The sequence below is a fragment of the Aspergillus sclerotioniger genome, assembly GCF_003184525.1.
Source record: "Aspergillus sclerotioniger CBS 115572 chromosome Unknown BO94scaffold_39, whole genome shotgun sequence".
NCBI lineage: Eukaryota > Fungi > Ascomycota > Eurotiomycetes > Eurotiales > Aspergillaceae > Aspergillus > Aspergillus sclerotioniger.
This window is the reverse complement of record NW_020291029.1, coordinates 187737-203352: the sequence shown is the minus strand read 5'-3', so window position 1 is coordinate 203352 and position 15616 is coordinate 187737. Positions and strand designations below refer to the sequence as shown.

Below are 15616 nucleotides of genomic sequence, written 5' to 3'. Positions count from 1 at the left end.
ATTCCGGTTCCCTGAAATGCGAACCCTCCCCCACCACCACCTACTGCTGCACCGCCAACCCCGGATCATTCGCAACCTCACCACTTACAGTCACAGCCACGCGCGCAGCATAATGCCGCCTTTGAACCTCGCATCACAGGTACATCCATCATCCATCCACCATCTAATTAATTCTTTCTATTCCGATTCAAACGGAATAAAATATCCCATCCCTCAATTGATTAATACAGACTGTCCCCAATCATACATCGCATCCGCGCTAGTCCCAAATGACGTAACCAGCTAACTAAACGCAACTAGAAAGCCATCTCGCGGTTAAGAAACTACGTTCCGCCACCAACGAGCTATGATTCTGTGCCGTTGTCGAGACGGGCTGCGGTGCTGGTGCTGCTTTATGCGGACCAGAGGGGGGAGTTGAGGGTTGTGTTGACGATGAGGGCGGCGACGTTGAGTTCGTGTGAGTATCTATCCTTATGTTTTTGTTTGGTGATGCGTAGGGTAGGGTAGGATGCATGGATGAATGGCTGATGATGTTGATGATGGTGCAGATGCTGGACAGGCTGCTTTGCCGGGTGGTAGGTCTCTATTTTTCTCTTTCTGTCTTTCCTCGGATACTATGTGTAGCAGATAGATGCTTGGTCTATCACCGTAGAAATTGCAGGCCTACGAGGAAATAAGCTAACCCGAGCAGGAAAAGCCGATACTTTGGAAGAAACGCCCTTTCAGACGGCTCGACGCGAAGCCAAAGAGGAGATCGGGCTTCCTGACACCAACCAGAAACTTCCGCAGCCTTTCACGGTCGAGCATCTCTGCGAGTTCCCGGCCAATTTGGCACGAACGGAACTGGTAGTTCGGCCGTGTGTGGCGCTTTTGCATTCTTTCGATGAAAGGACGGGCGAGAATGCCGATCCTGAGGTTTCCCTGATCCCGAGGTTGGATGCGCGGGAGGTGGCTGCGGTGTTTACGGCGCCGTTTAGGAATTTTTTGCGGAGCAGGGATGAAGAGGATTGGGGAGGGGATCCGGTGGATTGGTATAAGGGGGCTTGGACAGAGTGGCATCAGTCGGATTGGCGGAGTGAGTTTCTTCTCTTCGAGATGGGGGTGTAGACTCGGTTACTGACAGGTGAAGTAGTGCATCAGTTTTTCGTCCCTGTTCGGCCTAAAGAGGTGGTCAAGCCGAAGGAAGGGACCAGGGAGCAGAAACAGACGATCAGTCAATTGGAGGAACAGGAGAAGGCCGAGCAGGTGATCCGCTACCGGGTGTTTGGGATGACGGCACGAATGCTGGTGGATGTGGCGCGGGTTGCGTATGCAGAGGAGCCCGAGTTTGAGCACAACAGCCACTTCGGAGATGAGGCGATTATTGCGCAGTTGCGGAAGATGGGCCGCTTAAGTCCGATTCGGAGAAAAGGGGATCAGTTGACGAGGGAGGATACGAGGTTGGCGGCGAAGCTTAGTTGATATCTACCTACCTTTCTATATCTGAGATAGACATCTATTATGGATATTTTATCCCATAGGAAGACCGTGGCTTTCACATCTATCGCTATCAAATCGGGTCCTGGCACGAAGGGTCTCGGTGGCTTGTGAGACGACACCACGCGAGATCAGTGTCACTCGATCAGAACAGGAGACCACAAACAAGTTGGTAGGACAAACCCCTGAGATGCAGGCGGCTGGTAGGGACACCGGTTCGCAATCCCATATTTGTCCCTCTGCGGGCCACTGCTGTCGGGCCGGGGTTCCTCCTGATTGCCTGTGATTTGCCTGCTGCAGGTGCCCATCAGGTTGGCGCTACGGAATGCTTGACGTCCACAATCTTGTGATGACGCTCGAGATGCATAGCCGATGTTGTGCATTCGCCAATTAACAGCTGTCGTCCGGATTGTCATAGCGTGTTCCCACGCTATCTCCGAACCGCATCTGTAACCTCCTGTTGGTCGTACAAGGCAAAAATTTGTCATCGCACTCCGTAGTCGCTTGTGGGTGTTTGCATGAGGCATCTGGACCGTGCATTAGAGAGATCGGTAGCTGCAGAAGGGCAAGTTTTCGACGGAGATGCTTTCTGTTTCTGGTAGAAATTGCGGCATCTGCCGATCTGGAGTACCTTTAGCAATGTTGACTTGCCGAAATGATTATCTCAGAGAAGGAAAACTCCTCGTTTTCGAGCATAACTGGTGGCCTTTTAGTAGTCTAGGTCCCCTGGATGTTGCATTCTGGAACTCATGTCATGTCAGACGCAGATGAGCGGTGCAATTGCCCACTAGATGCAATAGGAAGGTCGGTGAGAATCCGTCAACATGAAGATGGTTGGGAAAGCCTGATTGAAGTCTTATCATGTCTAATGCCAACGGTAGCAAACGAGCAGCGCCTGGATGAATTCTTTGGGTGGAGAACTGATGGTTGAAGAAGGCCGGCTGACCAGCGAGGAATGTTTTGTTTGCCTTGTCGCCGCCGCTGCACGTGGCCAGGCCGGCTCGCTTCAAGGTCACCCCAAGTTGATTGTCTTTCTGTCTGCTTCTGCATTGTGCGCTGATGAAAGTACAGACAGGACTATCTGGCCAACATTATAGGTCAGACTTAACATTGTCATGGTGGTGGATGAATTATCCAACTACTATAATTGACCATCACCGTCATGCTCAGGCTGAGTTACGCAGCAGCTCAGTATCTGGCTTTCCTCATCTCAATTACAACCATGACTAAATCCTGGACGTGCAGATTACCCCATGCTATCAACGCTCCTGATACAGCACCGATCTCTCATTGGCCTCTCGGGCCGTGTGACAGCGTTGTGCTGGCGCTCATTGGGGCAGCCGCTTACATTCGCATCTGGCACAGTAAGTACGGAGTACAAACATGGTCACCTGGTGCTGGCCTCGAACAATGGTCTGCAACAATCTACAAGCGTGGAATGTGTCTGAAGCCTGCTTTAGGATTAGGAATGGCCCCTGCTGCCTAGCCTTGTAGCCCGCCAGGTGCAGGTGAGACATCCCGTGCAACAATGTTAGTGTCATTGATCCCTCATTGCTGATGACGGCAACACATGGAGCCAAGATGACCAGCAATGCCATCATCAGAGAAAGACTCCCACCGCCTATTCGAGGCGGCCGAAACTCGGAGATCCATTCACGACACCTGCAACATGGCGGATCGGATTTGGAATCTGTCTACCAATCACCGACGCAGGTCGGCTCGCATTGCCCGCAGCAGCATTGCTTGGTTGCCATGGGACCAGCCTCAATCCGACTGTGATCTGAAACGGGTCGGGTATGCCCGTGAGTGGAATTCGTCCGCTTTCTTGAATGGTGGCGGTGGACCGTCTTGATACTGGAAGTCTGGAAGCCCCACACTCAACCCAGAAGGCTCACATTGTAGCGCATGCCTTCTTGTCTCATCATGAGCTCATGCTCACTCGATCGGATCGATCGACTGAGTTGTTATCTGGGTGGATCTGAGCAAGGCATGAAGTCAGCGCGTACCGCGACTACCAGCCATCTCCACCGTATGTCAATCGTCTCTCGGGCTCAGCTGTACCACAATTCGATTGTGTCCGAAGTATACCCACCGGGTCTGTCGCACAGTACAATGTCTGCTGCGACGGGCGAATGTGGCGTCGCTGCATTGACAGCATTTGGGTTTTCACCGATCGAATCGGCCGCCTAGATGCCTGCCTGACTCCGATGGGGCTGATAGGTGCGACCACGCAGCTGAATCCCGAGAGGAAGGGACGAACAGTGGAGGAGGGCCAGAACGAGGCACATTACGGCGTGGTCGGTGAGACACTGTGATGTATCCACGAAATCCTCAGAGCGACACCGGTCTGGAGCACGTGTCTTGGCTAGAGTGACCTGTCATAGTATGAATGAGCGCCGGTTTAGCTCATAGGCATCGGATTCCTTGATGGAAGAGCCTGGTTGGGGCTAGAAGTGAAATCCGGCAGTCAGAGGCGTCAATGCGTCGGTTATCTGCCGGATGTCTCCTATGAAGGAAGTTGAGCATCGACAATGGGCATTATGGTCTGTCCTGAACAAAAGGAGAGCAATTCTGGATACTGGATAGACTATCTGTGTTACATGTCATATATGTACCTTGCACCCACGAGAAAAAAAAGAAACGAGAGAGACGCAGCTAAGGAAGAAAACGCGACTAAGAAACCAAGCTAAGCGTGCAGAGAAGAGAGAAGGAAGAAAAGAAGAGGGTCTGTCAAAGGCGATCTCCATACCGCAATGTGACCTATCCCACCCATGTATGTCATTCGCGCGGACTGGAAGTTTCCTTCGGACTGCAGACCGGGGGGCCATGCTGAGATGACGGATCCACCTTTCAGGTTAGTGAAAGCGTGAGTTCATTAAGTCGGTTCAGCCGTCAGGGATGAGGATGGATGGCGAGAGCTGAAAGGCTGAGGCAACCAGGGATAAGCGGTGTTCTTTGTTGGCGAGCCAGTGCCAGCCATCTACTAGCGACCGGCAAACAACCAAAATAAACCCGAAGGATGACTGGTGGGAGGCCGATCTGCCCCGGGAGCCGCTAATAATAATCGACCAAGTGGGTTTCTGTTCATTCTGGCAGGGTGAGATCGACTCTGGGGTCCTGCGGGCTTGGATCACTCCGGCGTTGGTGCGGTTGCTGGTTGAGGTTCGTATTTCCCGGCCCTAACTCAGTTGCTTTCCTTCATGATTCCATCCATCCATCCATCCATTCATTGATCCCGGCAGCCATCTTTTCCAAATCATTACTGGACCGCATTCTGACTGGGTCCAGGGCATTGGAGGCGAGGTTGCACGGAATCTGCCCATGGCGCGCCAGCAGCCCAGCCCACCCTATCACCATCCCTTGCATGGGGGTGTCACTCTCATGAGGCTATTCCCGCTCATGATGACCACGACGATCCTGCGGCCGACCAGGAACTGCCCTTGAGATATATCGGTTTTTACTTTTTTTTTGATTTTCCTGCTCTCGCTGGACCTGATCCGGCGGGCCCATCTGACTCCGCCCCGACTCCTTGGGATCTAGGGATGAACGGCCGGAACAGCCAGGCGGCCCTCGTTTAGTTGCATCGCGACCCTCCCCCTATGGATCCCCCCCTCCCCATGGATTGGATTGCCATCCCATCACATCACATCCACTGCTTCTGTCGGCCTCGTTCCCTTCTCCTCTTCTCTTATTAACCCCTCCCTTTCACGCCTGCCATCTGCTCCCCCCTCCCTCTCTTCTCCTCCCCTTGCCCTTCGTCCTCGCTTTCTTTCCCTCGTTCTCCTCTTTCTGAACCATGGTCCCGGCCTGTTCTTTATCTCTACAATCCCGGATAAAGACACCGGCCACAGGCTGACCTTGCCGGGGACGGTCGTGTGATTGTTTGCTTGCTTGCCTGCTGGGCTGTCATCCTGGCCGCCAAAAAAGGTTAAAATTGCAACGAGGCCGGCGACTGGCGAGAGTCGAAAAAGCAACGGACCTGGCCGTGTTCGGGTCACATTTTTGGTACTTCGCGAGTTACTTTGACACTTGCACGGAGGACATACTAATCCGGTCGACTTCACCCGATTCGACTGGCTGGTTATCTTTCTCTTCACTCCTTCTGCTTTGTTCTTTTGTTCCTCTGATTTTCCCTTGCCACGTTCTCCTCCCCCCCGGCTTCGAGGAGGAGGAAGCCATTTGAGACGCCCTTCCCCTCCCTTCATCCCCAGCTATAACTATCTACTACCCACTGCCACGACCACGATATACTTCCGTGCCCGAGCTACACCCACCCACGCCCACGCTTACACCACCATGCTTTCCCCTTCCTCGTTGGCCCTTCCTCGACAGGCCCCTCCGGTGAGGCCCTCCCGGTCCCTTGAAGGATTGGAACAAGTGATTCCTCCTCGAGTGCCAGTGCCCCCCGCTCGCCCGACACTGCTGCACCTTGATAAGCCACTCCCCGAGCTGCCTCCCAAGCCGCTGCCTGAAACCCCGTCGATGGATGAGGGCTCCACCGCATGGAGCGATGACAGCAGCACGGACTCCAGCTTCTGTGACAGCCGACGCTTTTCCGAGGATTCTACCGAGAGTTACCCTGTTTTTGTCCGCTCCGGTTCGGACGATCTGACCGAGCTTGTCGATCATTCTCCTGCTCCAGGGCCTCATCAACCTCACCACCTCGCCATCACCACCACTTTCCTCCATGATGACCATTGTGACCGCCCGCCGCCCTGGACGGCCACCCGGGCTGGTCCCAACCATTACTTTCGGGAGAAGAAATGGGACTTTTTCCCCGAGCTGGCCACTCCTTCGGCTCTTCCGCCATCCCCGCGTTTTGCAACACACCCCCGCAAAAAGACCGGCAGTCGATTAAACCTCGCCGTCTTCGACTTTTCCAAGGGTCGCAACCGCTGGAACTCGTCCGACGTCCGCAACTCAATTCGCTCTTACGTCCAACGGCGTTTATCGAAAAACTCGCTAGAAAGAAACAAGAGCAATAGATCTTCACGACCCGCGACAGACTCGCCAGACTATGCACGCACCCCGACCCCATCCAGCAAGACCACTGCATCGAAAGAACCTTCCCCGCCTGGCAGCCCGAGGCTCCTGAGCCCAGTGGATGTCTCGGCTGCGGGCAAACGCCTGTCACGCATGTCCACCCGCTCAACCATGGGTCCCCGCGGGAAGCGCCCGCGGCCCCTGGCGTTCCAGCGGAACAAGCAGCTGGCAGTCCCCATGTCGCCGTATCAAAAGTACGGTGCCGCCATCTGGGAGAAATCCGGTCGTGAGAAACGAATTAGTTACCGACAGAGCCACCACGTTCGGTTTCCCCGATATAGGAAAGCGAGCTCGTCCAAGAAGGGCTTTGTGTCGTCAGCAACACCACCTCTGACGCCACCAGCCCGGTCTCAACTCCAGCAGAACACCCGGGACTGTGTCAGGGCCCTGCAAGATGGGACACACCATCTCCTGGGCGCCCTCGATGGCGCCAGGAAGAAGATTACTGGATCGCGAGGCCATCGACGGAACTCTGAGCTGAAGTCGCAGATCCGACTCGTTGGACCAGTTAGTGCGTATAATAACAATTACGGACAGTCTGACCCATGGATTTAGAACGGACGGGGTCCACTCTCTACTCATTTTCTTTCCTGTTCGCTTCTCTTACTTTCAAGATATCCCTTCGCTTCTTTGCCATCTATTAGCCTTTAGCCCGTCTTGTTCCGGTCGCTCTCTACCTCTCTTCGTGTCTAGTCTTTACACCATGATATCCCGTTGGCATTTTCAGGTTGCTCGCTCGGCGTTGGGGATATAGGATGGATATATACATTGATAATAGCGTATTGTAATACGATTTCCTATCTATCTACCACAGTACTTACCTCTAAAATCTACCCACCACTAAGTAACCACACTCTCCAACCAAATAGAAATCAGATAACAGATAAATACATACTCCGCACCCAAATCAAGGCTCTTATTTCCAAAAAATGTAATCCCAATCAAAACACGTGCACCTCCCCCGCCCCCTTACCTCCAACATGATGAGCGTGATCTCAATTCATACGCATGATCTTCCCACCTACCCTACATACCCCACACACATGAATCAAGTCATCATCTGTCTCTCACCCCCTACCTTCACTGATAACTGACTATTTACCTACTTCGGAGTATTAATTACCCTGCTATACCTATCTAGTATCTACCCCCTATCCACACTCCTCCATAAAATTGAGATCATAACAACAAATAATACAACATCAATTAAACTAAATCTGTTATTTTACATATCCACTTACCCAAGTAGTCAACCAATCAATCAATATCCCACATCAAGATTTGTCATTCGAGTATATATGTAATGCTTTGTACGACATATATGCATCTACCCATACGACGCGGTTTGGGTTTGATTGTACTGGGGCATGTTGTATGACATTACATACCCTAATAGGTTGGGTAGGTACCGGGGCGGCGGGTTGTGTTACCTAGTAGGTAGTAAGTGGTATTTAACTAGGTCAGTGCGTAGACGGTATTTGATATTATGATGGGTTTGGTGCTGATGCTCGGTACCTGGATAGGCAGGGAGGGTTGTTTTTCCTGCGGAGATTTATGTGTGGGGTGGTTTAGGTAAGGGGGATTGTTTGGCTGGCTGGCTGGCTGGCTGGCTGGCTGGTTGGTTGAGATTGAGTATGGATACGTGTGTATGTATGTATGTGTGTATGTGTGCAGTAGGTGTGTTGTTGCTATGTATAGATAGATGGATAGGGGATTGGTTGGACCTGGAACCTGGAGCTTGGATGGTCTTGCAGGGGTGCATGTGCATATGCTATATGCTGTGCTGTGCTGTATGTTATTATGCTGGGGGGTGTTGGGTCGGAGGATTTAGGGAGATACTACCCCAGATTAGTGTTGGGTTGGTATCGTTGATGAAAGGATGTATTAGTTTCTAGGTGATAGGTATAATTGAGATAATTGATCATTCAACCTAAATAAGGTGATAGTAGTAGTCATAAAAGGTAACTAAGGTATTCTATATTTTATCCGTTCGCCCAACCATCGCCAGTCCGGAACCAACCCACAATGAACCCGAAAGAGACCCGACCAGAATGAAAAGAACTTCACAATTGCGCAACATTTTCCAGAATCTGCACCTCCTGGCCCGGCTTGAACGCCGGGAGACCGATGAACGGGCAGCCCGCGCACCGGAAGGCATCGCCCAGTGCGCAGTTACCACACGAGCCAGTCTTGCCCTCCACGGTGAAGTCCAACTCATTCAGATCGTCCGTCTCCAACTTCAGCACATTCAGAGCCTTGTCTGCCTTCTCTCGCTCCGCCTGTTCCTCTGCTTCGAGTCGTGCCGCGAGACCGCATGTGCAGTCCTTGCAGGCTCGGCGCCGGCGACCGGGCTTAGGCTGGCATTCCGGGGCTATACAGTCAATCCGTCAGCAAGGCTTGGAATATGGGATAGGATAAATGTAACTCACGTTGTATGGGCCTCTTCAAATCCTCATCCGACAGTAGCGTGTCCTCGTCGATCAAATCATCGTCATTATCGTAATCGTCCTCATTATTAATCATGCCCACAGCCACGGGCTGAACGGGAGGCGCAGGCGTAGGAGCAGGCGCAACCGTCTCCATCTTCACGGCATCCTTCTTCTTTCCACCGCGACGCAGGGGTATAGCGAACGACTTGGGCTGATCCATCTTCTCGAATCCGGCATCGGTCTTGATCAGCCCCGCCAAAACAGCCTCGCGCTTCTCAGCCTCCCCGAAGAAGTTATCCTGGGTCTGCAGCTTCGCCCCAGCCTTCATGCATGGAACCAGCGCCGTGTATACGTCCCGCGTGAGCAGGTGGAGTGCCTCCGACCGGCGCGTGCCATCGGTATCTGTAAGGACGAGAATGTGATCATATGTGTTGGAGGGGAGGGAGACGAAGCCGGCAGATATGCGGTCGAGCATCTGCAGGTCGGTTGTGGAGCGGTCGAAAGTCGTGAAAAGGTCTCGAAGCTTTTCTTCCTGAGTGGCGATGGAGGGGGGAGCGAGGAGGAGGGTGCGCTTGGAGGGGTCGGTTGACTTGGGCTGGAAGGAGGGAGTGGGCGCCATGTCGAAGTCGGGCGTTGTGTCAATGGTCACGAACGAGGGAGCCATTGTGTTAGTCTACCTGTGGTTTCGTTCGTGAAGGAAGGGTAGAGAGGTGGAGGAGAATGGAGGGGGGGAACTTGAGGTCAAAAGTGACCGGGACCGTGATCGGACGCTTGTTTTTGGGTTTGTCTGGCTGACTCAATTGTCATCTGACTGCGTTGTGATTGGGTGGTGGGGTCGGTGGCAGAGATTGTGTTTGAATGTTATCGCCGGTATTTTTTGGGTTATCTGATGACTGCGGACTACAAATCTGCACAACCCCGAGGAAATGCTGGGGACAAGGGTGTCAATCGGCCGATCGTGATAGGCCTTGCCCGCTCCCTTCGGCAATGATGAGATTTCTGGGAGGTTCTCCTCGGGTTCTGGCAACTTCACTGTGATCATTCTCTCCAATGCCCCGCACCGATATTACTTCAGCCCCGTTGCTATTGCTCCTGCTCGATGGCCGTGGAAATTGCACGGTAATTACTGGCCCTTTCGGGCTTAGCGTGGATGGCCTGCTGCCCAAGCTGGCTGACTAATATGCATCACTCGCAACCCCGCTTGTTTGCTGACGGCCCATGATGTCACAAGATGGCCGGAGAGGGTGGTTGCCCTCCTACCAACATGAAGCCTGTACACATATCGATGTGCCAGAAGTCGGGGCTTCATGCAACACGGATGGTCATTATTGGCGAGTTGGCCTGTCGGCTGAGGAGTTGCCAGTTGTTTACCCCAGACGCATTCCAACCTTAATCGTACCCCGGAAACGGCCATCGGGCGGGTAGATGGGTATGGAGGACTGGACAACTCGAGTGTTCAGGACAGCACGGTGGCTTCTGGGGTACTCTAATCAATTGATTAGAATGATTTTTGGCTCCGAGGCAGCAGTTCATCTATTTGGAGTAGTATTTCTTGAAGAGTTTTGTAGTGTCAAACTCTAGGTCCGACGGACCAGAAGAATACTACACTTTCTACACCAATTCAGCTACACGCTACACACGTCGATTTACACGACAGTCGTCACGCTTGACAGAGGCATTGCCGTATATACACCAGGCCATATAGGTCCAATCGTAATTTCATCTGTATGGCCATTGAGAGCCCACGGGCGGTGGCTGACAAGGCAGCATCACCGGATCCGCAGCGATGCCTGCAACCAACGTCACCTGCCTCAGGCTGGCCGTGTTCCTGGCCGTTCCTGGCGACTCCTCACTTCTCTCCCCTCGAGCCATCTCCCCCGCCTGACCCTTCAATCCAAACCAATTCATCAAATGCTCCATCATTTGCACACTTTGCATCCAAACCGTTGTCCCTCTAGCCTTCCAGTCTACATAGTAATAAACTAGACCCGCAACCATGGGTGGAGACGTTCCCCGGCAAGCTCCCAGCGCCCTTCCCCAGACTCCCGCGGGCCCCGTCGGGCAACGCATCAAGAACATTTACACCGACCGGCTCAAGCAATTCACCGCTACCGGTCAGTACGACGGCCAGAACCTCATCTCGTAAGTTCTTCCTCAATCTGATTATCACACAGCACTTTGTGGTTCTACCAGTGGCCTCGTTCCTACCCGACCCACATTAACGCCATACTAGCAAGCTGGCCGAGGCCGTCAACTCCGACGAGAACCATGTCAAGCTTTCAGTATATTCGGTCCCCAACTTGCAGCGTCCAACCTTCAAAGAGGCTACCGCCAATGAGTTCAAGCCCACCCATATCGGAGCCTCATTTGGCCCCAGCTGGTCCACCCATTGGTTCCGTATTCGCCTGACGGTCCCCGAGGATATGCGTCAGAAAGAGCGCTTGGAATTCCACTGGGATGCAAACAATGAGGGCCTGGTCTGGACGGAAGATGGCCGGCCCCTACAAGGCCTCACCGGTGGCAACGAGCGTATTGAATGGATCATTCCCGATGCCTGGCGTGACGGAAAGGAACACACCTTCTACATCGAAATGGCCTGCAATGGCATGTTCGGAAATGCCCCGGGCGGAGATTCAATCCAGCCACCTAACCCTAACAGATATTACACATTGCACAAGGCACAGATCACCGCCGTCAACCTGGAGGCACGGGCGTTGTTCTATGACTTCTGGATCATCGGAGGTATGTTCTGACCACTAACAATGCACACTGTGCGGGATGCTCTGTACCGTGCTCACTCGTACATTAGATGCGGCCAGAGAGTTTCCTGGTGATTCCTGGGAGTCTCATGAAGCCAATATGGTAGGAAATGCAATCATGGATGCGTTCATTGCTGGCAATGGAAGCAATGAATCAATCAAGGAGGCACGCAAAATTGCCAGAAAGTACCTGGGGGACAAGGTTGATTCTTCGGAAGTGTACGAGACCGACACACAACCCATTGTCTACGCCGTCGGACATTGTCATATCGACACCTGCTGGTTGTGGCCCTGGGCAGAAACCAAACGCAAGGTTGCCCGATCATGGTCGAACCAGTGCGACCTAATGGAGCGATACCCGGAGCATCGCTTTGCTTGTTCCCAGGCACAACAGTTCAAGTGGCTGAAACAATACTATCCCTCGGTTTTCGACCGCGTGAAACAATGGGTTAAGAAAGGTCATTTCCAGCCAATTGGTGGTAGCTGGGTCGAGCATGACACAAATATGCCCAGTGGAGAGTCTCTTGTGAGACAGTTCCTCTACGGGCAGCGCTTCTTCGAGAGTAATTTCGGGGAACGCTGCACGACCTTTTGGCTTCCGGATACCTTTGGCTATTCCACGCAGATACCCCAGATATGTCGCCTGGCGGGAATGAGTCGCTTCTTTACTCAGAAGCTCAGTTGGAATAACATTAACAACTTCCCACACACTACTTTCCAGTGGGTTGCACTCGATGGGAGCCAGGTTATCTGCCACATGACACCAGCGGAAACTTATACTGCCAGTGCTCATTTTGGCGACGTGAAGCGCAGCGTGACTCAACACAAGTCGCTGGATAATGATAACACATCGCTCTTAGTATTTGGCAAGGGAGACGGTGGTGGCGGGCCAACCTTCGAGCATCTGGAGAAGTTGCGTCGCTGCCGTGGTCTCAGTGACAAGGTAGGCTTGCTTCCCCGTGTGAAGATGGGGGGTTCGGTCGACGACTTCTTTGATAAGCTTGAGAAGAAGGTGGAACAAGGCACCCGCTTCGCTACGTGGTACGGGGAGCTGTATTTCGAGCTTCATCGGGGCACATACACCACACAGGCCAACAACAAGCGCAACAACCGTAAGTCTGAATTCCTGCTGAGGGAAATTGAGTATCTCGCCACTCTTGCTACCCTCACGCAGACTAGTGGTGATTATAAGTACCCTAAGAAGGAAATCGATGAAATGTGGGAAGACGTGCTCTTGTGCCAATTCCATGACTGCCTCCCTGGTAGCTGCATTGAGATGTGCTATGACGACTCGGATGAGCTCTACAAAAAGGTATTCGAAATCGGCCAGAAAGCAAGGAAGGATGCTCTCAAGGCTCTAGGATTCGGCGGCAAGAGTACCAAGGGTCTTGTTGCCATGAACACATTGCCATGGCCTCGCTCAGAAGTTGTCAAGGTTCCTGCTGAGTTTGCAACCGCGGGTGTCCCCAAGTACGCAATTGTCAGTGGTGAAACTGGTCTCATTCAGTGCCAGCCTTCTGCAACCTCCAAGACAGTACCTGCTGTGACTGTCTCTGAGATCGAGCCTGGTGTATTCCGTCTGCAGAATGAGAAACTGAGGGTGGATGTCCATGAAGGCATTATAACCTCCCTGTACGATCTTGAAGCAAAGCGCGAGATTATTGCCAAGGGCGGAAAGGCAGGGCAGCTTGTCATCTTTGATGATAAGCCACTCTATTGGCAAGCGTGGGATGTTGAGGTCTTCCACCTCGAATCAAGAAAGGAGTTGCCATCCGGGAAGACTACTATTGCCGAGAAGGATCCGTACCGTGTCAGCGTTGTCACTGAAACCCCAATTAGCGAGAACAGCTGGGTCAAGACGACTCTTAGTCTAGCTGCCGCGGTGGGAGACCAGCCATCCTATGTCGAGATGGAGAGTGAAGTCGAATGGCGGGAGACCATGAAATTCCTCAAAGTCGAGTTTCCGGTTGACATCACGAACACCGAGGCATCGTATGAGACACAGTATGGAATCATCAAGCGCCCGACGCATTACAATACTAGGTAAGTTATCTTTATAGACGTATGGTATTGTTGCTAACATGTTTCAGCTGGGACATGGCCAAGTTCGAAGTGTGCTGCCACAAATGGGCAGACCTGTCTGAGAATGGCTACGGTGTTTCGGTCCTCAACGACTCCAAGTACGGGTTTGCGACTTGCGGTAACCTGATGCGCCTTTCTCTGCTGCGCGCATCGAAGGCACCGGATGCTCATGCAGATATGGGTCATCATCGCATCCGCTACGCAATTCTCCCGCACGCAGGACCCTTGGATTCACGCACGATCCGCGCAGGGTACAACTTCAACCATCCCCTTGTTCTTGAGCCCGCATCTGTCTCCAAGGCCACGGACGCGTTCAAGTCTATCTCACTTGAGGGTTCTCCATCGCTCGTATTGGACGCGGTGAAGCGCGGCGAGGACGACGAAGACGTGTCGCGTGACAATCTGCCACGGCGCGCAGGCCAGAGCGTCATCCTCCGGATTTACGAGTCATTGGGCGGCAAGAGCCGTGGAACCATCAACACCAAACTTCCAATCAAAAAAGCGTGGAAATGCAACATTCTCGAAGATGATGAGACGGCTCTTACACTGTCCAAGGGCGACACGGATACCACAAACATCGATATCGAGTTGAGGGCTTTCGAAGTGGCGACGTACAGACTGCAGCTATAGCCGGTTTCTATCATTGTCGCGTCAGAGCAGGGAGGGAAGTCATCCTGTGTATTTGATTCCAAAATGAAACATATCTTTCAAGATGTACAATCTAGCAAGTCAGCGCCGATGCAGTCTAGTAATACAGAGGATATCACAAACATATAGAAACCGAGCCGATGCAGCGAACCCAAAGCGTCTGCGCCTCCACCAACCCAGACAAGAAACGAATAGCAAACCCACCAACTCCGGCAACCCCCATAAATCAATCGATCGACCGATCAATCCCGTCCATACGTAATCTTCAATCGCTTTGTCGGTGGCCTATCCCCATCCGTCCCATCATCGTCCCCCTTATCCTTATTACTCCCGCCTGATTTCTTCTTATTCTTCGACGACTGCCCCTTGACACTATTCGCTGCCGACGACACATCCCCATTCCCGGGCTTCCCGGTCGACCCGTTATACGTCGAGTTTGGAGTCGCAGCATGCGACGGTGTCGTTTGAGCGGATGAAGGCGCAGGCGAATCCTATACCAGTAACATATTAGCCCCCATTACCATCTCATCCATATCACCACAAACGAGACAAGGAGTGAAGAGAAAGGAGAACATACCCGCATAAACCCCGCCGAACTCCTCGAAAACACCCTATCCGCATCCGTAACCGTCGCCTTTCTCCTCGTCGCGCCACCACCACCACCTCCACCCACGCCAGCTGAAAGAGCTATCCCGCTGCCTCCGATCCCCGCCCCACTAGAAGATCCCTTGATGTAGTTGTCGAATCCCTTGATGATGTTTCCAGCGGTGGTTTCTTCGAGATAGGATTGTTCGAACCGGTAGATTTGGTCTTCGAGTTGGGCCTGTTTCATAATCCGTTTGTATTAGATATGATTCGGAAGGAGAAAACGGGGAGGGGAGGTGGGGGCAGTACCATGCTCTTATCCATCAGGCGCTTTTTTTGGAGAGTGTCGCGGAGCTCGCGTCGGAGTTTCTCGTAGTAGGGGAGGCCGCGGTTTGTGGTTGAGGAGGCGGAGGTGGAGGAGTCGGGGGCTTGCGGGGGTGGATTGGTTGAGGATGTGAGATTGGAGTTGGAATTGGAATTGGAATTCGGTGCTGTGGCTGCTGTGGTGGAGGGCATCGTGGTTGGGGCGGGGGTTGTTCCTGCTGGTGTGGTGGTGGTGGTGGTTGGTCCTGGGGTTGGTACCGTTGTTGCGGT

At 52.8% G+C, this 15616-nt stretch overlaps 7 protein-coding genes across 7 annotated transcripts; 5 read left to right on the top strand and 2 right to left on the bottom strand.

Moving 5' to 3' along the window:
• Window positions 1-112: 112 nt before the first annotated feature.
• Window positions 113-1461, top strand: BO94DRAFT_477320 (NUDIX hydrolase; the record flags this gene model as incomplete). The annotated part of the gene is made up of 5 exons (XM_025608638.1): window positions 113-139; window positions 301-457; window positions 549-575; window positions 689-1075; window positions 1133-1461. The coding sequence occupies 5 exons, from the start codon at window positions 113-115 to the stop codon at window positions 1459-1461; spliced, it is 927 nt and encodes a 308-aa protein (XP_025462648.1).
• A 1237-nt stretch (window positions 1462-2698) lies between these two features.
• Window positions 2699-3791, top strand: BO94DRAFT_550664 (uncharacterized protein; the record flags this gene model as incomplete). The annotated part of the gene is made up of 3 exons (XM_025613503.1): window positions 2699-2840; window positions 3066-3278; window positions 3460-3791. 3 exons carry the CDS (start codon window positions 2699-2701, stop codon window positions 3789-3791), a joined length of 687 nt encoding a protein of 228 aa, XP_025462647.1.
• Window positions 3792-5286: 1495 nt separating this feature from the next.
• On the top strand, window positions 5287-7329 carry BO94DRAFT_270076 (uncharacterized protein). The gene has a single exon (XM_025606556.1). It carries the CDS (start codon window positions 5773-5775, stop codon window positions 7072-7074), a length of 1302 nt encoding a protein of 433 aa, XP_025462646.1. The 5' UTR covers window positions 5287-5772; the 3' UTR covers window positions 7075-7329.
• Window positions 7330-8430: 1101 nt separating this feature from the next.
• Window positions 8431-9957, bottom strand: BO94DRAFT_628337 (Fe-S cluster assembly protein dre2). The gene is made up of 2 exons (XM_025617477.1): window positions 8949-9957; window positions 8431-8890 (listed from the first exon to the last, which is right to left on the bottom strand). Exons 1-2 carry the CDS (start codon window positions 9610-9612, stop codon window positions 8583-8585), a joined length of 972 nt encoding a protein of 323 aa, XP_025462645.1. The 5' UTR covers window positions 9613-9957; the 3' UTR covers window positions 8431-8582.
• On the top strand, window positions 9710-10038 carry BO94DRAFT_270036 (uncharacterized protein). The gene has a single exon (XM_025606554.1). It carries the CDS (start codon window positions 9807-9809, stop codon window positions 9984-9986), a length of 180 nt encoding a protein of 59 aa, XP_025462644.1. The 5' UTR covers window positions 9710-9806; the 3' UTR covers window positions 9987-10038.
• A 759-nt stretch (window positions 10039-10797) lies between these two features.
• ams1 (alpha-mannosidase) lies at window positions 10798-14561 on the top strand. Its single transcript, XM_025606555.1, has 4 exons — window positions 10798-11090; window positions 11182-11690; window positions 11758-13750; window positions 13798-14561. Exons 1-4 carry the CDS (start codon window positions 10945-10947, stop codon window positions 14417-14419), a joined length of 3270 nt encoding a protein of 1089 aa, XP_025462643.1. The 5' UTR covers window positions 10798-10944; the 3' UTR covers window positions 14420-14561.
• Window positions 14562-14858: 297 nt separating this feature from the next.
• On the bottom strand, window positions 14859-15269 carry BO94DRAFT_526840 (chromatin modification-related protein EAF6/MEAF6; the record flags this gene model as incomplete). Its single annotated transcript, XM_025610366.1, has 2 exons — window positions 14859-15100; window positions 15155-15269. The coding sequence occupies 2 exons, from the start codon at window positions 15267-15269 to the stop codon at window positions 14955-14957; spliced, it is 261 nt and encodes an 86-aa protein (XP_025462642.1). The 3' UTR covers window positions 14859-14954.
• Between the last annotated feature and the right edge of the window lie 347 nt (window positions 15270-15616).

Coding starts and splice junctions, on each gene's coding strand:
- BO94DRAFT_270036 (XM_025606554.1), top strand. CDS start 9,807: ATGTTATCGCCGGTATTTTTTGGGTTATCTGATGACTGCGGACTACAA.
- BO94DRAFT_270076 (XM_025606556.1), top strand. CDS start 5,773: ATGCTTTCCCCTTCCTCGTTGGCCCTTCCTCGACAGGCCCCTCCGGTG.
- BO94DRAFT_628337 (XM_025617477.1), bottom strand. CDS start 9,612: ATGGCTCCCTCGTTCGTGACCATTGACACAACGCCCGACTTCGACATG. Junction 8,891..8,948: donor TTTGAAGAGGCCCATACAAC/GTGAGTTACATT, acceptor TTGACTGTATAG/CCCCGGAATGCCAGCCTAAG.
- ams1 (XM_025606555.1), top strand. CDS start 10,945: ATGGGTGGAGACGTTCCCCGGCAAGCTCCCAGCGCCCTTCCCCAGACT. Junction 11,691..11,757: donor TGACTTCTGGATCATCGGAG/GTATGTTCTGAC, acceptor CTCGTACATTAG/ATGCGGCCAGAGAGTTTCCT. Junction 13,751..13,797: donor CCGACGCATTACAATACTAG/GTAAGTTATCTT, acceptor AACATGTTTCAG/CTGGGACATGGCCAAGTTCG.